Source organism: Petromyzon marinus, chromosome 59 (assembly GCF_048934315.1).
Source record: "Petromyzon marinus isolate PM22_M1 ecotype Great Lakes invasive population chromosome 59, UKy_Petmar_22M1.pri1.0, whole genome shotgun sequence".
NCBI classification, from domain to species: Eukaryota; Metazoa; Chordata; class Hyperoartia; order Petromyzontiformes; family Petromyzontidae; genus Petromyzon; species Petromyzon marinus.
Window position 1 is genome coordinate 11,293,541 of NC_133725.1, and position 23,840 is coordinate 11,317,380.

Consider the following 23,840-nt stretch of genomic DNA (forward strand, 5'->3'; position numbering starts at 1 on the left):
ACGTTCTGTAGACGAAGATGCCACTGGTTCTTTACGTTCTGTAGATGTAGATGCCACTGGTTTTTCACGTTCTGCAGATGTATATGCCACTGGTTCTTCACGTTATGTAGATGAAGATGCCACTGGTTCTTCACGTTCTGTAGATGTAGATGCCACTGGTTCATCACGTTCTACAGATGTAGATGCCACTGGTTCTTCACGTTCTGTAGATTTAAATGCCACTGCTTCTTCACATTCTGTAGATGTAGAAGCCACTGGTTCGTCACATTCTGTAGACGCAGATGCCACTAGTCCTTCACTTTCTTTAGATGTAGATGCCACTGGTTCTTCACTTTCTGTAGATGTAGATGCCACTGGTTCTTCACGTTCTGTAGATGTAGATGCCACTGGTCCTTCACATTCTGTAGACGAATATGCCATTGGTTCTTCACGTTCTGCAGATGTAGATGCCACTGGTTCTTCACTTTCTGTAGATGTAGATGCCACTGGTTCTTCACGTTCTGTAGCTGTAGATCCCACTGATCCTTCACATTCTGTAGACGAATATGCCACTGGTTCTTCACGTTCTGTAGATGTAGATGTCACTGGTTCGTCAAGTTCTACAGATGTTGATGCCACTGGTTCTTCACGTTCTGGAGATATAGATGTCACTGGTTTTTCGCGTTCTGTAGAAGTAGATGCCACTGGTCCTTCACATTCTGTAGACGTAGATGCCACTGGTTCTTCACGTTCTTTAGATGTAGATGTCACTGGTTCTTCACGTTCTGTAGATGTAGATGCCACTGGTTCTTCACGTTCTACAGATGTAGATGCCACTGGTTCTTCACGGTCTGCAGATGTAGATGTCACTGGTTCTTCACGTTCTGTAGATGTAGACGCCACTGGTTCTTCACATTCTGTAGATGTAGAAGCCACTGGTTCGTTACATTCTGTAGACGCAGATGCCACTGGTTCTTCACATTCTGTAGACGCAGATGCCACTGGTCATTCACGTTCTGTAGACGTAGATGCCACTGGTTCTTCACTTTCTTTAGATGTAGATGCCACTGGTCCTTCACATTCTGTAGACGAATATGCCATTGATTCTTCACGTTCTGCAGATGTAGATGCCACTGGTTCTTCACTTTCTGTAGATGTATATGCCACTGGTTCTTCACGTTATGTAGATGAAGATGCCACTGGTTCTTCACGTTCTGTAGATGTAGATGCCACTGGTTCATCACGTTCTACAGATGTAGATGCCACTGGTTCTTCACGTTCTGTAGATTTAAATGCCACGGCTTCTTCACATTCTGTAGATGTAGAAGCCACTGGTTCGTCACATTCTGTAGACGCAGATGCCACTAGTCCTTCACGTTCTGTAGACGTAGATGCCACTGGTTGTTCACTTTCTGTAGATGTAGATGCCACTGGTTTTTCACGTTCTGTAGATGTAGATGCCACTGGTCCTTCACATTCTGTAGACGAATATGCCACTGGTTCTTCACGTTCTGTAGATGTAGATGTCACTGGTTCGTCAAGTTCTACAGATGTAGATGCCACTGGTTCTTCACGTTCTGGAGATATAGATGTCATTGGTTTTTCGCGTTCTGTAGAAGTAGATGCCACTGGTCCTTCACATTCTGTAGACGTAGATGCCACTGGTTCTTCACGTTCTTTATATGTAGATGTCACTGGTTCTTCACGTTCTGTAGATGTAGACGCCACTGTTTCTTCACGTTCTGTAGATGTAGATGCCACTGGTCCCTCACGTTCCGTAGATGTAGATGCCACTGGTTTTTCACGTTCTGCAGATGTAGATGCCACTGGTTCTCCACGTTCTGTAGATGTAGATGCCACTGGTTCTTCACGTTCTGCAGATGTAGATGCCAACGGTTCATCACGTTTTGTAGACGCAGATGCCACTAGTCCTTCACTTTCTTTAGATGTAGATGCCACTGGTTCTTCACTTTCTGTAGATGTAGATGCCACTGGTTCTTCACGTTCTGTAGATGTAGATGCCACTGGTCCTTCACATTCTGTAGACGAATATGCCATTGGTTCTTCACGTTCTGCAGATGTAGATGCCACTGGTTCTTCACTTTCTGTAGATGTAGATGCCACTGGTTCTTCACGTTCTGTAGCTGTAGATCCCACTGATCCTTCACATTCTGTAGACGAATATGCCACTGGTTCTTCACGTTCTGTAGATGTAGATGTCACTGGTTCGTCAAGTTCTACAGATGTTGATGCCACTGGTTCTTCACGTTCTGGAGATATAGATGTCACTGGTTTTTCGCGTTCTGTAGAAGTAGATGCCACTGGTCCTTCACATTCTGTAGACGTAGATGCCACTGGTTCTTCACGTTCTTTAGATGTAGATGTCACTGGTTCTTCACGTTCTGTAGATGTAGACGCCACTGGTTCTTCACGTTCTGTAGATGTAGATGCCACTGGTCCCTCACGTTCCGTAGATGTAGAAGCCACTGGTTCTTCACGTTCTGCAGATGTAGATGCCACTGGTTCTCCACGTTCTGTAGATGTAGATGCCACTGGTTCTTCACGTTCTGCAGATGTAGATGCCAACGGTTCGTCACGTTCTACAGATGTAGATGCCACTGGTTCTTAACGTTCTGCAGATGTAGATGCCACTGGTCCTTCACGTTCTGTAGACACAGATGCCACTGGTTCTTCACGTTCTACAGATATATATGCCACTGGTTCTTCATGTTCTGCAGATGTAGACGCCATTGGTTTTTCACGTTCTGTAAATGTAGATGCCACTGGTCCTTCACGTTCTGTCGATGCAGATTCCACTGGTTTTTCACGTTCTGTAGATGTAGATGTCACTGGTTCTTCACGTTCTGCAGAAGTAGATGCCACTGGTTCTTCACGTTCTGTAGATGTAGATGCCACTGGTTCTTCACGTTCTGCAGATGTAGATGCCACTGTTCCTTCACGTTCTGTAGACGAAGATGCCACTGGTTCTTCATGTTCTGTAGATGTAAATGCCACTGGGTCTTCACGTTCTGCAGATGTATATGCCACTGGTTCTTCACGTTATGTAGATGAAGATGCCACTGGTTCTTCACGTTCTGTAGATGTAGATGCCACTGGTTCATCACGTTCTACAGATGTAGATGCCACTGGTTCTTCACTTTCTGTAGATTTAGATGCCACTGCTTCTTCACATTCTGTAGACGCAGATGCCACTGGTCCTTCACGTTCTGTAGACGTAGATGCCACTGGTTCTTCACTTTCTTTAGATGTAGATGCCACTGGTTCTTCACTTTCTGTAGATGTAGATGCCACTGGTTCTTCACGTTCTGTAGATGTAGATGCCACTGGTACTTCACATTCTGTAGACGAATATGCCACTGGTTCTTCACGTTCTGTAGATGTAGATTCCACTGGTCCTTCACGTTCTGGAGATGTAGATACCACTGGTTCTTCACGTTTTGCAGATGTAGATGCCACTGGTTCGTCACGTTTTACAGATGTAGATGCTACTGGTTCTTCACGTTCTGCAGATGTAGATGCCACTGGTTCTTCACGTTCTGTAGATGTAGATGCCACTGGTTATTCACGTTCTGTAGATGTAGATGCCACTGGTTCGTCACGTTCTACAGATGTAGATGCCACTGGTTCTTCACGTTCTGCAGATGTAGATGCCGCTGGTTCTTCACGTTCTGTAGATGTAGATGCCACTGGTTCTTCACGTTTTGCAGATGTAGATGCCACTAGTTCGTCACGTTTTACAGATGTAGATGCCACTGGTTCTTCACGTTCTTTAGATGTAGATGTCACTGGTTCTTCACGTTCTGTAGATGTAGATGCCACTGGTTATTCACGTTCTGTAGACGAAGATGCCACTGGTTCTTTACGTTCTGTAGATGTAGATGCCACTGGTTTTTCACGTTCTGCAGATGTATATGCCACTGGTTCTTCACGTTATGTAGATGAAGATGCCACTGGTTCTTCACGTTCTGTAGATGTAGATGCCACTGGTTCTTCACGTTCTGCAGATGTAGATGCCACTGTTCCTTCACGTTCTGTAGACGAAGATGCCACTGGTTCTTCATGTTCTGTAGATGTAAATGCCACTGGGTCTTCACGTTCTGCAGATGTATATGCCACTGGTTCTTCACGTTATGTAGATGAAGATGCCACTGGTTCTTCACGTTCTGTAGATGTAGATGCCACTGGTTCATCACGTTCTACAGATGTAGATGCCACTGGTTCTTCACTTTCTGTAGATTTAGATGCCACTGCTTCTTCACATTCTGTAGACGCAGATGCCACTGGTCTTTCACGTTCTGTAGACGTAGATGCCACTGGTTCTTCACTTTCTTTAGATGTAGATGCCACTGGTTCTTCACTTTCTGTAGATATAGATGCCACTGGTTCTTCACGTTCTGTAGATGTAGATGCCACTGGTACTTCACATTCTGTAGACGAATATGCCACTGGTTCTTCACGTTCTGTAGATGTAGATTCCACTGGTCCTTCACGTTCTGGAGATGTAGATACCACTGGTTCTTCACGTTTTGCAGATGTAGATGCCACTGGTTCGTCACGTTTTACAGATGTAGATGCTACTGGTTCTTCACGTTCTGCAGATGTAGATGCCACTGGTTCTTCACGTTCTGTAGATGTAGATGCCACTGGTTATTCACGTTCTGTAGATGTAGATGCCACTGGTTCGTCACGTTCTACAGATGTAGATGCCACTGGTTCTTCACGTTCTGCAGATGTAGATGCCGCTGGTTCTTCACGTTCTGTAGATGTAGATGCCACTGGTTCTTCACGTTTTGCAGATGTAGATGCCACTGGTTCGTCACGTTTTACAGATGTAGATGCCACTGGTTCTTCACGTTCTTTAGATGTAGATGTCACTGGTTCTTCACGTTCTGTAGATGTAGATGCCACTGGTTATTCACGTTCTGTAGACGAAGATGCCACTGGTTCTTTACGTTCTGTAGATGTAGATGCCACTGGTTTTTCACGTTCTGCAGATGTATATGCCACTGGTTCTTCACGTTATGTAGATGAAGATGCCACTGGTTCTTCACGTTCTGTAGATGTAGATGCCACTGGTTCATCACGTTCTACAGATGTAGATGCCACTGGTTCTTCACGTTCTGTAGATTTAAATGCCACTGCTTCTTCACATTCTGTAGATGTAGAAGCCACTGGTTCGTCACATTCTGTAGACGCAGATGCCACTAGTCCTTCACTTTCTTTAGATGTAGATGCCACTGGTTCTTCACTTTCTGTAGATGTAGATGCCACTGGTTCTTCACGTTCTGTAGTTGTAGATGTCACTGGTCCTTCACATTCTGTAGACGAATAAGCCATTGGTTCTTCACGTTCTGCAGATGTAGATGTCACTAGTTCGTCAAGTTCTACAGATTTTGATGCCACTGGTTCTTCACGTTCTGGAGATATAGATGTCACTGGTTTTTCGCGTTCTGTAGAAGTAGATGCCACTGGTCCTTCACATTCTGTAGACGTAGATGCCACTGGTTCTTCACGTTCTTTAGATGTAGATGTCACTGGTTCTTCACGTTCTGTAGATGTAGATGCCACTGGTTCTTCACGTTCTACAGATGTAGATGCCACTGGTTCTTCACGGTCTGCAGATGTAGATGTCACTGGTTCTTCCCGTTCTGTAGATGTAGACGCCACTGGTTCTTCACATTCTGTAGATGTAGAAGCCACTGGTTCGTTACATTCTGTAGACGCAGATGCCACTGGTTCTTCACATTCTGTAGACGCAGATGCCACTGGTCATTCACGTTCTGTAGACGTAGATGCCACTGGTTCTTCACTTTCTTTAGATGTAGATGCCACTGGTTCTTCACTTTCTGTAGATGTAGATGCCACTGGTTCTTCACGTTCTGTAGATGTAGATGCCACTGGTCCTTCACATTCTGTAGACGAATATGCCATTGATTCTTCACGTTCTGCAGATGTAGATGCCACTGGTTCTTCACGTTCTGTAGATTTAAATGCCACTTGTTCTTCACGTTCTGTAGATGTAGATGCCACTGGTTCATTACGTTCTACAGATGTAGATGCCACTGGTTCTTCACGTTCTGTAGATTTAAATGCCACTGCTTCTTCACATTCTGTAGATGTAGAAGCCACTGGTTCGTCACATTCTGTAGACGCAGATGCCACTAGTCCTTCACGTTCTGTAGACGTAGATGCCACTGGTTGTTCACTTTCTGTAGATGTAGATGCCACTGGTCCTTCACATTCTGTAGACGAATATGCCACTGGTTCTTCACGTTCTGTAGATGTAGATGTCACTGGTTCGTCAAGTTCTACAGATGTAGATGCCACTGGTTCTTCACGTTCTGGAGATATAGATGTCACTGGTTTTTCGCGTTCTGTAGAAGTAGATGCCACTGGTCCTTCACATTCTGTAAACGTAGATGCCACTGGTTCTTCACGTTCTTTAGATATAGATGTCACTGGTTCTTCACGTTCTGTAGATGTAGACGCCACTGGTTCTTCACGTTCTGTAGATGTAGATGCCACTGGTCCCTCACTTTCCGTAGATGTAGATGCCACTGGTTCTTCACGTTCTGCAGATGTAGATGCCACTGGTTCTCCACGTTCTGTAGATGTAGATGCCACTGGTTCTTCACGTTCTGCAGATGTAGATGCCAACGGTTCGTCACGTTCTACAGATGTAGATGCCACTGGTTCTTAACGTTCTGCAGATGTAGATGCCACTGGTCCTTCACCTTCTGTAGACACAGATGCCACTGGTTCTTCACGTTCTACAGATATATATGCCACTGGTTCTTCATGTTCTGCAGATGTAGACACCATTGGTTTTTCACTTTCTGTAAATGTAGATGCCACTGGTCCGTCACGTTCTGTCGATGCAGATTCCACTGGTTTTTCACGTTCTGTAGATGTAGATGTCACTGGTTCTTCACGTTCTGCAGAAGTAGATGCCACTGGTTCTTCACGTTCTGTAGATGTAGATGCCACTGGTTCTTCACGTTCTGCAGATGTAGATGCCACTGTTCCTTCACGTTCTGTAGACGAAGATGCCACTGGTTCTTCATGTTCTGAGATGTAAATGCCACTGGGTCTTCACGTTCTGCAGATGTATATGCCACTGGTTCTTCACGTTATGTAGATGAAGATGCCACTGGTTCTTCACGTTCTGTAGATGTAGATGCCACTGGTTCATCACGTTCTACAGATGTAGATGCCACTGGTTCTTCACTTTCTGTAGATTTAGATGCCACTGCTTCTTCACATTCTGTAGACGCAGATGCCACTGGTCCTTTACGTTCTGTAGACGTAGATGCCACTGGTTCTTCACTTTCTTTAGATGTAGATGCCACTGGTTCTTCACTTTCTGTAGATGTAGATGCCACTGGTTCTTCACGTTCTGTAGATGTAGATGCCACTGGTACTTCACATTCTGTAGACGAATATGCCACTGGTTCTTCACGTTCTGTAGATGTAGATTCCACTGGTCCTTCACGTTCTGGAGATGTAGATACCACTGGTTCTTCACGTTTTGCAGATGTAGATGCCACTGGTTCGTCACGTTTTACAGATGTAGATGCTACTGGTTCTTCACGTTTTGCAGATGTAGATGCCACTGGTTCTTCACGTTCTGTAGATGTAGATGCCACTGGTTATTCACGTTCTGTAGATGTAGATGCCACTGGTTCGTCACGTTCTACAGATGTAGATGCCACTGGTTCTTCACGTTCTGCAGATGTAGATGCCACTGGTTCTTCACGTTCTGTAGATGCCACTGGTTCTTCACGTTTTGCAGATGTAGATGCCACTGGTTCGTCACGTTTTACAGATGTAGATGCCACTGGTTCTTCACGTTCTTTAGATGTAGATGTCACTGGTTCTTCACGTTCTGTAGATGTAGATGCCACTGGTTATTCACGTTCTGTAGACGAAGATGCCACTGGTTCTTTACGTTCTGTAGATGTAGATGCCACTGGTTTTTCACGTTCTGCAGATGTATATGCCACTGGTTCTTCACGTTATGTAGATGAAGATGCCACTGGTTCTTCACGTTCTGTAGATGTAGATGCCACTGGCTCATCACGTTCTACAGATGTAGATGCCACTGGTTCTTCACGTTCTGTAGATTTAAATGCCACTGCTTCTTCACATTCTGTAGATGTAGAAGCCACTGGTTCGTCACATTCTGTAGACGCAGATGCCACTAGTCCTTCACTTTCTTTAGATGTAGATGCCACTGGTTCTTCACTTTCTGTAGATGTAGATGCCACTGGTTCTTCACGTTCTGTAGATGTAGATGCCACTGGTCCTTCACATTCTGTAGACGAATATGCCATTGGTTCTTCACGTTCTGCAGATGTAGATGCCACTGGTTCTTCACTTTCTGTAGATGTAGATGCCACTGGTTCTTCACGTTCTGTAGATGTAGATGCCACTGGTCCTTCACATTCTGTAGACGAATATGCCACTGGTTCTTCACGTTCTGTAGATGTAGATGTCACTGGTTCGTCAAGTTCTACAGATGTTGATGCCACTGGTTCTTCACGTTCTGGAGATATAGATGTCACTGGTTTTTCGCGTTCTGTAGAAGTAGATGGCACTGGTCCTTCACATTCTGTAGACGTAGATGCCACTGGTTCTTCACGTTCTTTAGATGTAGATGTCACTGGTTCTTCACGTTCTGTAGATGTAGATGCCACTGGTTCTTCACGTTCTACAGATGTAGATGCCACTGGTTCTTCACGGTCTGCAGATGTAGATGTCACTGGTTCTTCCCGTTCTGTAGATGTAGACGCCACTGGTTCTTCACATTCTGTAGATGTAGAAGCCACTGGTTCGTTACATTCTGTAGACGCAGATGCCACTGGTTCTTCACATTCTGTAGACGCAGATGCCACTGGTCATTCACGTTCTGTAGACGTAGATGCCACTGGTTCTTCACTTTCTTTAGATGTAGATGCCACTGGTTCTTCACTTTCTGTAGATGTAGATGCCACTGGTTCTTCACGTTCTGTAGATGTAGATGCCACTGGTCCTTCAGATTCTGTAGACGAATATGCCATTGATTCTTCACGTTCTGCAGATGTAGGTGCCACTGGTTCTTCACTTTCTGTAGATGTATATGCCACTGGTTCTTCACGTTATGTAGATGAAGATGCCACTGGTTCTTCACGTTCTGTAGATGTAGATGCCACTGGTTCATTACGTTCTACAGATGTAGATGCCAATGGTTCTTCACGTTCTGTAGATTTAAATGCCACTGCTTCTTCACATTCTGTAGATGTAGAAGCCACTGGTTCGTCACATTCTGTAGACGCAGATGCCACTAGTCCTTCACGTTCTGTAGACGTAGATGCCACTGGTTGTTCACTTTCTGTAGATGTAGATGCCACTGGTTCTTCACGTTCTGTAGATGTAGATGCCACTGGTCCTTCACATTCTGTAGACGAATATGCCACTGGTTCTTCACGTTCTGTAGATGTAGATGTCACTGGTTCGTCAAGTTCTACAGATGTAGATGCCACTGGTTCTTCACGTTCTGGAGATATAGATGTCACTGGTTTTTCGCGTTCTGTAGAAGTAGATGCCACTGGTCCTTCACATTCTGTAGACGTAGATGCCACTGGTTCTTCACGTTCTGTAGATGTAGATGCCACTGGTCCCTCACGTTCCGTAGATGTAGATGCCACTGGTTCTTCACGTTCTGCAGATGTAGATGCCACTGGTTCTCCACGTTCTGTAGATGTAGATGCCACTGGTTCTTCACGTTCTGCAGATGTAGATGCCAACAGTTCGTCACGTTCTACAGATGTAGATGCCACTGGTTCTTAACGTTCTGCAGATGTAGATGCCACTGGTCCTTCACGTTCTGTAGACACAGATGCCACTGGTTCTTCACGTTCTACAGATATATATGCCACTGGTTCTTCATGTTCTGCAGATGTAGACGCCATTGGTTTTTCACGTTCTGTAAATGTAGATGCCACTGGTCCATCACGTTCTGTCGATGCAGATTCCACTGGTTTTTCACGTTCTGTAGATGTAGATGTCACTGGTTCTTCACGTTCTGCAGAAGTAGATGCCACTGGTTCTTCACGTTCTGTAGATGTAGATGTCACTGGTTCTTCACGTTGTGCCGATGTAGATGCCACTGTTCCTTCACGTTCTGTAGACGAAGATGCCACTGGTTCTTCATGTTCTGTAGATGTAAATGCCACTGGGTCTTCACGTTCTGCAGATGTATATGCCACTGGTTCTTCACGTTATGTAGATGAAGATGCCACTGGTTCTTCACGTTCTGTAGATATAGATGCCACTGGTTCATCACGTTCTACAGATGTAGATGCTACTGGTTCTTCACTTTCTGTAGATTTAGATTCCACTGCTTCTTCACATTCTGTAGACGCAGATGCCACTGGTCCTTCACGTTCTGTAGACGTAGATGCCACTGGTTCTTCACTTTCTTTAGATGTAGATGCCACTGGTTCTTCACTTTCTGTAGATGTAGATGCCACTGGTTCTGCACGTTCTGTAGATGTAGATGCCACTGGTCCTTCACATTCTGTAGACGAATATGCCATTGGTTCTTCACGTTCTGCAGATGTAGATGCCACTGGTTCTTCACTTTCTGTAGATGTAGATGCCACTGGTTCTTCACGTTCTGTAGCTGTAGATGCCACTGATCCTTCACATTCTGTAGACGAATATGCCACTGGTTCTTCACGTTCTGTAGATGTAGATGTCACTGGTTCGTCAAGTTCTACAGATGTTGATGCCACTGGTTCTTCACGTTCTGGAGATATAGATGTCACTGGTTTTTCGTCTTCTGTAGAAGTAGATGCCACTGGTCCTTCACATTCTGTAGACGTAGATGCCACTGGTTCTTCACGTTCTTTAGATGTAGATATCACTGGTTCTTCACGTTCTGTAGATGTAGATGCCACTGGTTCTTCACGTTCTACAGATGTAGATGCCACTGGTTCTTCACGGTCTGCAGATGTAGATATCACTGGTTCTTCACGTTCTGTAGATGTAGACGCCACTGGTTCTTCACATTCTGTAGATGTAGAAGCCACTGGTTCGTTACATTCTGTAGACGCAGATGCCACTGGTTCTTCACATTCTGTAGACGCAGATGCCACTGGTCATTCACGTTCTATAGACGTAGATGCCACTGGTTCTACACTTTCTTTAGATGTAGATGCCACTGGTTCTTCACTTTCTGTAGATGTAGATGCCACTGGTTCTTCACGTTCTGTAGATGTAGATGCCACTGGTCCTTCACATTCTGTAGACGAATATGCCATTGATTCTTCACGTTCTGCAGATGTAGATGCCACTGGTTCTTCACTTTCTGTAGATGTAGATGCCACTGGTTCTTCACGTTCTGTAGCTGTAGATGCCACTGATCCTTCACATTCTGTAGACGAATATGCCACTGGTTCTTCACGTTCTGCAGATGTAGATGCCACTGGTTCTCAACGTTCTGTAGATGTAGATGCCACTGGTTCTTCACGTTCTGCAGATGTAGATGCCAACGGTTCGTCACGTTCTACAGATGTAGATGCCACTGGTTCTTAACGTTCTGCAGATGTAGATGCCACTGGTCCTTCACGTTCTGTAGACACAGATGCCACTGGTTCTTCACGTTCTACAGATATATATGCCACTGGTTCTTCATGTTCTGCAGATGTAGACGCCATTGGTTTTTCACGTTCTGTAAATGTAGATGCCACTGGTCCTTCACGTTCTGTCGATGCAGATTCCACTGGTTTTTCACGTTCTGTAGATGTAGATGTCACTGGTTCTTCACGTTCTGCAGAAGTAGATGCCACTGGTTCTTCACGTTCTGTAGATGTAGATGCCACTGGTTATTCACGTTCTGCAGATGTAGATGCCACTGTTCCTTCACGTTCTGTAGACGAAGATGCCACTGGTTCTTCATGTTCTGCAGATGTATATGCCACTGGTTCTTCACGTTATGTAGATGAAGATGCCACTGGTTCTTCACGTTCTGTAGATGTAGATGCCACTGGTTCATCACGTTCTACAGATGTAGATGCCACTGGTTCTTCACTTTCTGTAGATTTAGATGCCACTGCTTCTTCACATTCTGTAGACGCAGATGCCACTGGTCCTTCACGTTCTGTAGACGTAGATGCCACTGGTTCTTCACTTTCTGTAGATGTAGATGCCACTGGTTCTTCACTTTCTGTAGATGTAGATGCCACTGGTTCTTCACGTTCTGTAGATGTAGATGCCACTGGTCCTTCACATTCTGTAGACGAATATGCCATTGGTTCTTCACGTTCTGCAGATGTAGATGACACTGGTTCTTCACTTTCTGTAGATGTAGATGCCACTGGTTCTTCACGTTCTGTAGCTGTAGATGCCACTGGTCCTTCACATTCTGTAGACGAATATGCCACTGCTTCTTCACGTTCTGTAGATGTAGATGTTCCTGGTTCGTCAAGTTCTACAGATGTAAATGCCACTGGTTCTTCACGTTCTGGAGATATAGATGTCACTGGTTTTTCGCGTTCTGTAGAAGTAGATTCCACTGGTCCTTCACATTCTGTAGACGTAGATGCCACTGGTTCTTCACGTTCTGCAGATGTAGATGCCGCTGGTTCTCCACGTTCTGTAGATGTAGATGCCACTGGTTCTTCACGTTCTGCAGATGTAGATGCCAACGGTTCGTCACGTTCTACAGATGTAGATGCCACTGGTTCTTCACGTTCTGCAGATGTAGATGCCACTGGTCCTTCACGTTCTGTAGACACAGATGCCACTGGTTCTTCACGTTCTACAGATATAGATGCCACTGGTCCTTCACGTTCTGTAGACGCAGATGCCACTAGTTCTTCACGTGTTGTAGATGTAGATGCCACTGGTTCTTCACGTTCTACAGATGTAGATGCCACTGGTTCTTTATGTTCTACAGATGTAGATGCCACTGGTTCTTCACGGTCTGCAGATGTAGATGCCACTGGTTCTTCACGTTCTGCAGATGTAGATGCCACTGGTTCTTCACGTTCTGTAGATGTAGATGCCACTGGTCCTTCACGTTCTGTAGATGCAGATTCCACTGGTTCTTCACGTTCTGTAGATGGAGATGTCACTGGTTCTTCACGTTCTGCAGAAGTAGATGCCACTGGTTCTTCACGTTCTGTAGATGCCACTGGTTCTTCACGTTCTGCAGATGTAGATGCCACTGGTCCTTCACGTTCTGTAGACGAAGATGCCACTGGTTCTTCACGTACTGTAGATGTAGATGACACTGGTTCTTCACATTCTGCAGATGTATATGCCACTGGTTTTTCACGTTATGTAGATGAAGATGCCACTGGTTCTTCACGTTCTGTAGATGTAGATGCCACTAGTTCATCACGTTCTACAGATGTAGATGCCACTGGTTCTTCACGTTCTGTAGATTTAGATGCCACTGCTTCTTCACATTCTGTAGAGGTAGAAGCCACTGGTTCGTTACATTCTGTAGACGCAGATGCCACTGGTTCTTCACATTCTGTAGACGCAGATGCCACTGGTCCTTCACGTTCTGTAGACGTAGATGCCACTGGTTCTTCACTTTCTGTAGATGTAGATGCCACTGGTTCTTCACTTTCTGTAGATATAGATGCCACTGGTTCTTCACGTTCTGTAGATGTAGATGCCACTGGTCCTTCACATTCTGTAGAGGAATATGCCATTGGTTCTTCACGTTCTGCAGATGTACATGTCACTGGTTCGTCAAGTTCTACAGATGTAGATGCCACTGGTTCTTCACGTTCTGGAGATTTAGATGTCACTGGTTTTTCGCGTTCTGTAGATGTAGATGCCACTGGTCCTTCACATTCTGTAGACGTAGATGCCACTGGTTCTTCACGTTCTTTAAATGTAGATGTCACTGGTTCTTCACATTTTGTAGATGTAGACGCCACTGGTTCTTGACGTTATGTAGATGTAGATACCACTGGTCCTTCATGTTCTGTAGATGTAGATACCACTGGTTCTTCACGTTTTGCAGATGTAGATGCCACTGGTTCGTCACGTTCTAAAGATGTAGATGCCACTGGTTCTTCACGTTCTGCAGGTATAGATGCCACTGGTCCTTCACGTTCTGTAGACGAAGATGCCACTGGTTCTTTACGTTCTGTAGATGTAGATGCCACTGGTTCGTTACATTCTGTAGACGCAGATTCCACTGGTTCTTCACATTCTGTAGACGCAGATGCCACTGATTCTTCACATTCTGTAGACGCAGATGCAACTGGTTTTTCACGTTCTGTAGACGTAGATGCCACTGATCCTTCACATTCTGTAGACGAATATGCCACTGGTTCTTCACGTTCTGTAGATGTAGATGTCACTGGTTCGTCAAGTTCTACAGATGTAGATGCCACTGGTTCTTCACGTTTCTAGAGATATAGATGTCACTGTTTTTTTGCGTTCTGTAGAAGTAGATGCCACTGGTCCTTCACATTCTGTAGATGTAGATGCCACTGGTTCTTCACGTTCTTTAGATGTAGATGTCACTGGTTCGTCAAGTTCTACAGATGTAGATGCCACTGGTTCTTCACGTTCTGGAGATATAGATGTCACTGGTTTTTCGCGTTCTGTAGATGTAGATGCTACTAGTCCTTCACATTCTGTAGACATAGATGCCACTTGTTCTTCACGTTCTTTAAATGTAGATGTCACTGGTTCTTCACGTTCTGTAGATGTAGACGCCACTGGTTCTTCACGCTCTGTAGATGTAGATGCCACTGGTCCTTCACGTTCTGTAGATGTAGATACCACTGGTTCTTCACGTTTTGCAGATGTAGATGCCACTGGTTCGTCACGTTATACAGATGTAGATGCCTCTGGTTCTTTACGTTCTGCATATGTAGATGCCACTAGTTCTTCACGTTCTGTAGATGTAGATGCCACTGGTTCTTCACGTTATCTAGATGTAGATGCCACTGGTTCGTCACGTTCTAAAGATGTAGATGCCACTGGTTCTTCACGTTCTGCAGATGTAGATGCCACTGGTCCTTCATGTTCTGTAGACGAAGATGCCACTGGTTCTTTACGTTCTGTAGATGTAGATGCCACTGGTTCTTCACGTTCTGCAGATGTGTATGCCATTGGTTCTTCACGTTATGTAGATGAAGATGCCACTGGTTCTTCACGTTCTGTAGATGTAGATGCCACTGGTTCATCACGTTCTACAGATGTAGATGCCACTGCTTCTTCACATTCTGTAGATGTAGAAGCCACTGGTTCGTCACATTCTGTAGACGCAGATGCCACTGGTTCTTCACATTCTGTAGACACAGATGCCACTGGTCCTTCACGTTCTGTAGACGTAGATGCCACTGGTTCTTCACTTTCTGTAGATGTAGATGCCACTGGTTCTTCACGTTCTGTAGATGTAGATGCCACTGGTCCTTCACATTCTTTAGACGAATATGCCACTGGTTCTTCACGTTCTGTAGATGTTGATGTCACTGGTTCGTCAAGTTCTACAGATGTAGATGCCACTGGTTCTTCACGTTCTGGAGATATAGATGTCACTGGTTTTTCGCGTTCTGTAGATGCCACTGGTCCTTCACATTATGCAGACGTAGATGCCACTGGTTCTTCACGTTCTTTAGATGTAGATGTCACTGGTTCTTCACGTTCTGTAGATGTAGATGCCACTGGTTCTCCACGTTCTGTAGATGTAGATGTAGATGCCACTGGTTCTTCACGTTCTGCAGATGTAGATGCCACTGGTTCGTCACGTTCTACAGATGTAGATGCCACTGGTTCTTCACGTTCTGCAGATGTAGATGCCACTGGTCCTTCACGTTCTGTAGAAGAAGATGCCACTGGTTCTTCACGTTCTGTAGATGTAGACGCCATTGGTTCTTCACGTTCTGTAGACAAAGATGCCACTGGTTCTTCACGTTCTACAGATATAGATGCCACTGGTTCTTCATGTTCTGCAGATTTAGACGCCATTGGTTTTTCACGTTCTGTAAATGTAGATGCCACTGGTCCTTCACGTTCTGTAGATGTAGATGCCACTGGTTCTTCACGTTCTACAGATGTAGATGCCACTGGTTCTTCACGTTCTGCAGATATAGATGCCACTGGTCCTTCACGTTCTGTAGACGAAGATGCCACTGGTTCTTTACGTTCTGTAGATGTAGATGCCACTGGTTCGTTACATTCTGTAGACGCAGATTCCACTGGTTCTTCACATTCTGTAGACGCAGATGCCACTGGTTCTTCACATTCTGTAGACGCAGATGCAACTGGTTTTTCACGTTCTGTAGACGTAGATGCCACTGATCCTTCACATTCTGTAGACGAATATGCCACTGGTTCTTCACGTTCTGTAGATGTAGATGTCACTGGTTCGTCAAGTTCTACAGATGTAGATGCCACTGGTTCTTCACGTTTCTAGAGATATAGATGTCACTGGTTTTTTGCGTTCGGTAGAAGTAGATGCCACTGGTCCTTCACATTCTGTAGATGTAGATGCCACTGGTTCTTCACGTTCTTTAGATGTAGATGTCACTGGTTCGTCAAGTTCTACAGATGTAGATGCCACTGGTTCTTCACGTTCTGTAGACGAAGATGCCACTGGTTCTTCACGTACTGTAGATGTAGATGACACTGGTTCTTCACATTCTGCAGATGTATATGCCACTGGTTTTTCACGTTATGTAGATGAAGATGCCACTGGTTCTTCACGTTCTGTAGATGTAGATGCCACTAGTTCATCACGTTCTACAGATGTAGATGCCACTGGTTCTTCACGTTCTGTAGATTTAGATGCCACTGCTTCTTCACATTCTGTAGAGGTAGAAGCCACTGGTTCGTTACATTCTGTAGACGCAGATGCCACTGGTTCTTCACATTCTGTAGACGCAGATGCCACTGGTCCTTCACGTTCTGTAGACGTAGATGCCACTGGTTCTTCACTTTCTGTAGATGTAGATGCCACTGGTTCTTCACTTTCTGTAGATGTAGATGCCACTGGTTCTTCACGTTCTGTAGATGTAGATGCCACTGGTCCTTCACATTCTGTAGAGGAATATGCCATTGGTTCTTCACGTTCTGCAGATGTAGATGTCACTGGTTCGTCAAGTTCTACAGATGTAGATGCCACTGGTTCTTCACGTTCTGGAGATTTAGATGTCACTGGTTTTTCGCGTTCTGTAGATGTAGATGCCACTGGTCCTTCACATTCTGTAGACGTAGATGCCACTGGTTCTTCACGTTCTTTAAATGTAGATGTCACTGGTTCTTCACATTTTGTAGATGTAGACGCCACTGGTTCTTGACGTTATGTAGATGTAGATACCACTGGTTCTTCACGTTTTGCAGATGTAGATGCCACTGGTTCGTCACGTTCTAAAGATGTAGATGCCACTGGTTCTTCACGTTCTGCAGATATAGATGCCACTGGTCCTTCACGTTCTGTAGACGAAGATGCCACTGGTTCTTTACGTTCTGTAGATGTAGATGCCACTGGTTCGTTACATTCTGTAGACGCAGATTCCACTGGTTCTTCACATTCTGTAGACTCAGATGCCACTGGTTCTTCACATTCTGTAGACGCAGATGCAACTGGTTTTTCACGTTCTGTAGACGTAGATGCCACTGATCCTTCACATTCTGTAGACGAATATGCCACTGGTTCTTCACGTTCTGTAGATGTAGATGTCACTGGTTCGTCAAGTTCTACAGATGTAGATGCCACTGGTTCTTCACGTTTCTAGAGATATAGATGTCACTGGTTTTTTGCGTTCTGTAGAAGTAGATGCCACTGGTCCTTCACATTCTGTAGATGTAGATGCCACTGGTTCTTCACGTTCTTTAGATGTAGATGTCACTGGTTCGTCAAGTTCTACAGATGTAGATGCCACTGGTTCTTCACGTTCTGGAGATATAGATGTCACTGGTTTTTCGCGTTCTGTAGATGTAGATGCTACTAGTCCTTCACATTCTGTAGACGTAGATGCCACTTGTTCTTCACGTTCTTTAAATGTAGATGTCACTGGTTCTTCACGTTCTGTAGATGTAGACGCCACTGGTTCTTCACGCTCTGTAGATGTAGATGCCACTGGTCCTTCACGTTCTGTAGATGTAGATACCACTGGTTCTTCACGTTTTGCAGATGTAGATGCCACTGGTTCGTCACGTTATACAGATGTAGATGCCTCTGGTTCTTTACGTTCTGCATATGTAGATGCCACTAGTTCTTCACGTTCTGTAGATGTAGATGCCACTGGTTCTTCACGTTCTCTAGATGTAGATGCCACTGGTTCGTCACGTTCTAAAGATGTAGATGCCACTGGTTCTTCACGTTCTGCAGATGTAGATGCCACTGGTCCTTCATGTTCTGTAGACGAAGATGCCACTGGTTCTTTACGTTCTGTAGATGTAGATGCCACTGGTTCTTCACGTTCTGCAGATGTATATGCCATTGGTTCTTCACGTTATGTAGATGAAGATGCCACTGGTTCTTCACGTTCTGTAGATGTAGATGCCACTGGTTCATCACGTTCTACAGATGTAGATGCCACTGCTTCTTCACATTCTGTAGATGTAGAAGCCACTGGTTCGTCACATTCTGTAGACGCAGATGCCACTGGTTCTTCACATTCTGTAGACGCAGATGCCACTGGTCCTTCACGTTCTGTAGACGTAGATGCCACTGGTTCTTCACTTTCTGTAGATGTAGATGCCACTGGTTCTTCACGTTCTGTAGATGTAGATGCCACTGGTCCTTCACATTCTTTAGACGAATATGCCACTGGTTCTTCACGTTCTGTAGATGTTGATGTCACTGGTTCGTCAAGTTCTACAGATGTAGATGCCACTGGTTCTTCACGTTCTGGAGATATAGATGTCACTGGTTTTTCGCGTTCTGTAGATGCCACTGGTCCTTCACATTCTGTAGACGTAGATGCCACTGGTTCTTCACGTTCTTTAGATGTAGATGTCACTGGTTCTTCACGTTCTGTAGATGTAGATGCCACTGGTTCTCCACGTTCTGTAGATGTAGATGTAGATGCCACTGGTTCTTCACGTTCTGCAGATGTAGATGCCACTGGTTCGTCACGTTCTACAGATGTAGATGCCACTGGTTCTTCACGTTCTGCAGATGTAGATGCCACTGGTCCTTCACGTTCTGTAGAAGAAGATGCCACTGGTTCTTCACGTTCTGTAGATGTAGACGCCATTGGTTCTTCACGTTCTGTAGACACAGATGCCACTGGTTCTTCACGTTCTACAGATATAGATGCCACTGGTTCTTCATGTTCTGCAGATTTAGACGCCATTGGTTTTTCACGTTCTGTAAATGTAGATGCCACTGGTCCTTCACGTTCTGTAGACGCAGATGCCACTGGTTCTTCACGTTATGTAGATGTAGATGCCACTGGTTCTTCACGTTCTACAGATGTAGATGCCACTGGTTCTTCACGTTCTACAGATGTAGATGCCACTGGTTCTTCACAGTCTGCAGATGTAGATTCCACTGGTTCTTCACGTTCTGCAGATGTAGATGCCACTGGTTCTTCACGTTCTGTAGATGTAGATGCCACTGGTCCTTCACGTTCTGTAGATGCAGATTCCACTGGTTCTTCACGTTCTGTAGATGTAGATGCCACTGGTTCTTCACGTTCTGCAGATGTAGATGCCACTGGTTATTCACGTTCTGCAGATGTAGATGCCACTGGTTCTTCACTTTCAGCAGATGTAGATTACCACTGGTTCTTCACGTTCTGCAGATGTAGATGCCACGACCGCCATCTATCGAACTTATGAACTCTCGGTTCTGAACAGCAGCAACTGGAGCGTACGGACTGGGTTTGGTTCGTATCTCTGATAGTTCGCAAGCTGAACGTTCATAAGTAGAGGTAGTTACCGTACATAGACGTACAGTCCTAGAGAGTGTTCGACGCCTTGACCCCGCTGAGTGTGAATCCTCTCTCTCCCTGCCGCTCGCTCCCCATCCAGGGCAACATTCTGGTGAAAAACATCGCGAGCCGCGTTGCCAGAGTCACCGACTTTGGCTTCAGCTTCTTTGTGGACCGTCCACGTGAGTGGTGACCCTCATACACCTGCACTTGTGTGTGTGGGTGTGTGTGGGTGTGTGGGTGTGTGTGTGGGTGTGTGTGTGGGTGTCTGTGTGTGTGGGTGTGTGGGTGTGTGTAGTGGGTGTCTGTGTGTGTGTGTGGGTGTGTGGGTGTGTGGGTGTGGGTGTGTGGGTGTGTGGGTGTGTGGTTATGGGTGTGTGGGTGTGTGAGTGGGTGTGTGTGTGTGGGTGTCTGTGTGCGGGTTTCTCCTCCCACCCACCCACCCACCACCGCCCCCCACACACGCGCACGTACCCAGTCCACATTCACCATCACCGCCGCTGTCGCTTGCCGTCGTCCGCACAGCCTCGCACGTGGGAGGCACCCTCGTCTACGTGGCGCCCGAGGTGCTGCTGGGCTACCCGGTCACCTGCGCCGCGGACACGTGGTCCCTGGGCTGCACCGTCGCCAAGATGGCCACCGGCAGGGACCTCTTCCTCTCCTTCGGCCGCGACGACCACCTGGCATGCTGCATCGAGGTGACCGGGGAGCCTCCTTGGGGGAAAGGGGGGGGGACACCTCAAGCGGGAGACTTGGCCCAGACCGGCCCCGCAGACATCCACCCAGCCAGTCACCCAGCCAGACACCCAGCCAGCCACACAGCCAGACACCCAGCCAGCCACCCAGTCAGACACCCAGCCAGTCACCCAGTCAGACACCCAGCCAGTCACGCAGCCAGTCACCCAGTCAGACACCCAGCTAGACACCCAGCTAGTCACCCAGCCAGTCACCTGGCCAGTTACCCAGTCAGACACCCAGCCAGTCACGCAGCCAGTCATCCAGCCAGTCACGCTGCCAGACACCCAGCCAGTCACGCTGCCAGACACCCAGTCAGACACCCAGCCAGTTACCCAGCCAGACACCCAGCCAGTCACCTGGCCAGTTACCCAGCCAGTCACCTGACCAGTTACCCAGCCAGTCACCCAGCCAGACACGCAGCCAGTGACCCAGCCAGTCACCCAGCCAGTCACCCAGCCAGTCACCCAGCCCGATACACAGCCACCCGGCCAGCCACCTGACCAGTCACCCAGTCAGTCACCCAGTAAGTCACCCAGCCAATCACCCAGCCAGACACCCAGACAAATACGCAGTTACCCAGCCAGTCACCCAGCCAGTGACCCACCGACTCGCCAAACCCACCGACCGACCCACTCACCCACCCACCTACCAACCCACCTACCTACCGACACACCCACCCACCTACCAACCTATCTACCCACCTACCCACTCACCCACCCACCTACCAACCTACCCACCTATCTACCCACCTACGCACCCATAATGCTCAATGTGACAATGTCACATAGAGATCTTTTTCTGCCGTACGGCCGATGAGAAATAACTACGTAGCTCTGTGGGCGCCTTACCTGGTTAAAGAAAAATAGTTTAGCTGTAGCTTGGGTCCCTGTGTAGGTCACTGTCCTTCTATATGAGTCTCTAGATCTCCAAGGTGCTCTGTATGGGTCTCTGTGAGTTCCTTTTGTTCTTTGTAAGTCTATGGGTCTCTATGGGTCTCTGTATGGGTCTCTGTGAGTCCCTATTGTTCTATGTAAGTATATGGGTCTCTGTATGGGTCTCTGTGAGTCCTTATTGTTCTATATAAGTATATGGGTCTCTATGGGTCTATGTATGGGTCTCTGTGAGTCCCTATTGTTCTATGTAAGTCTATGGGTCTCTATGGGTCTCTGTATGGGTTTCTGTGAGTCCCTATGGTTCTATGTGAGTCTCTGAATCTCTGTCGGTCTCTATGCATCTATGTATGGGTCTCTAGGAGTCCCTATGTTTCTATATGTCTCTGAATCTCTATGGGTCTCTCTGTGTAACACGCGTGTAACATGCGTGTAACACGCGTGTAACATGCGTGTAAAATGCGTGTAACAAGCGTGTCTCTCTTTGTCGCTGTCTTGAAATGGTTGTGCAGATCCTGGGCATGCCTCCAAAAGAAATGGTGGAGAGATCTCGCAACAAAGAGCACTTCTTTGGTGAGTAGAAGGGTGGTGTGGTGGTGGTGTGGTGGTGGTGCTGTGTTGGTGGTGGTTCAGTGGTGGTGGTGTCGTGGTGTGGTGTGTTGTTGATGTGGTGGTGGCGATGGTGGTGGTGTGGTGGTGGGGGGGGCCTGGGGGGAGCGGTAGGGAGGAGGTGGTGGTTGGGGTTTGGGCCCACTCAATTACGACCTGGGTTGGGGTTGATAAGCAACCCAAGTATGGATAGGTGGGTCGATAGGTTGGTGGGTGGGTAGGTGGGTGGGTGAGTTGGTGGATAGGTCGGGTGGTAGGTGGGTTGAGTGGATAGGTAGTTAGGTGAGTAAGTGGGTGGGTGGGAGTCGGTGTGGGTGGGTGAGTTGATATGTTGTTGACGTGGTGGTTAGTGACACTGTGCGTGTGTCTGTCTCTCTCTCCCTGTCTCTCTCTTTATCTCTTTATGTGTCTCTCTCTGTGTCTCTGTCTCTCTCTGCCTCTCTCTCTATCTCTCTGTCTCTCTCTGTCTCTCTCCCTGTCTCTCTATCCATCTCTCTCTATCTCTCTATCTCTGTCTATCTGTGTCTCTCTCTGTCTCTCTCGCTCTCCTGCAGACCGATTCGGCCATCCTCTCTGCCCGGCCACGAAGCGTCACCCGGGAAGCATTCCCCTGCATTTCGTGCTGTGGGGATGTGGAGCTCAGCTCGTGAACTTTATCAGAAACTGCCTACAGTAAGAACAAAGACAAAGATCCCCCATGTAGCCTCTAGCAGGCTGTAGGGGCAAGTGCTGTTAGTAGTAGCGAGTAGCAGCACCTACACACAGACAAAATCCCCCGTGTAGCCTCTAGCAGACTGTAGGGGCAAGTGCTGTTAGTAGTAGCGAGTAGCAGCATCTATGAAGGCCGGTGCTGTGGCACACACAGAGGGGGTGGGTGGCCAGCACCACGCCCGGCCGCCTTTGTCTCAGGGTTGGAGATGTTTACACACCGCACCAGGTACTTTTTTGAGGCTGAGTCGACCGAGGGGAGGACCAGGACCGGTTGTTCAGATAATCGCAGTCACTGGTGTTGGCTGTGAGCGGGAATCGAACACGTACACACACGTACACACACTCACACGCCACTAAGTGGCAGTGATGTCACCACGACGCTTGTGCCAGGCCATGTGCACCTTGAGGCCACGTGAAGTGTCGAACGCCCGCCCGCTGGCAGGAGGTCACGGGGCAGACCCAGGTGCCACAGGTCGACTGACTGAGATGACTGGCTGATGCACCACCTGTGCCCCCTACTGTGCCAACCTGCTGTGCTTTAGCCACCCGGCGCTCCGCTCGTTGTTGTGAGCGTCGCTCCTCCGCCCTCTGTTGTTGTTGGAGGGCGACTGCCTCCAACTGCCCAGTAGCGTCCTTCACGAGCCTCCTGCACAGAGGCCGATCTTGACACCGCTGGTACCAGTCATCAGCAAGTCCACTCAGCTCCACGTCCTCCTGTACCACGTCACTCCATCTCTTCTCTAGCCCGTGCCGTGCCCGTTTAGCCCCCTCAATCCGGCTGAACAAAAGCTGTTTCAGCATGCGGTGGCTGGGCATGCGGGCTACATGACCCAGCCATCGCAGCCTTGCCCGCCGGAGGAGCTCACCGATGGGACCTTGCCCAGATCTTTCAAGGATTTGTGAGCTCCTCACACAATCCAGTCTGGTTAAACCCAAGATGGATCGTAGGCAGGCCAGCCTAAATGTTTCTAACCGGCAAAGATGTTCCATTAGG

At 46.9% G+C, this 23,840-nt stretch overlaps 1 protein-coding gene across 2 annotated transcripts in view; it reads left to right on the forward strand.

The window, feature by feature from the left end:
- Window positions 1–23,840, forward strand: part of LOC142905851 (dual specificity tyrosine-phosphorylation-regulated kinase 2-like) — a 65,013-nt gene that overhangs the window by 37,425 nt on the left and 3,748 nt on the right. The window contains exons 8-11 of one of the 2 annotated variants that reach the window (XM_076053114.1): window positions 19,999–20,080; window positions 20,424–20,596; window positions 22,039–22,099; window positions 22,690–22,807. In XM_076053114.1, the coding sequence (XP_075909229.1) occupies window positions 19,999–20,080; window positions 20,424–20,596; window positions 22,039–22,099; window positions 22,690–22,807 (434 nt within the window). Of the gene's footprint in view, window positions 1–19,998; window positions 20,081–20,423; window positions 21,410–22,038; window positions 22,100–22,689; window positions 22,808–23,840 lie in introns of those variants that run through there. The other variant, XM_076053113.1, reaches the window with a different exon arrangement.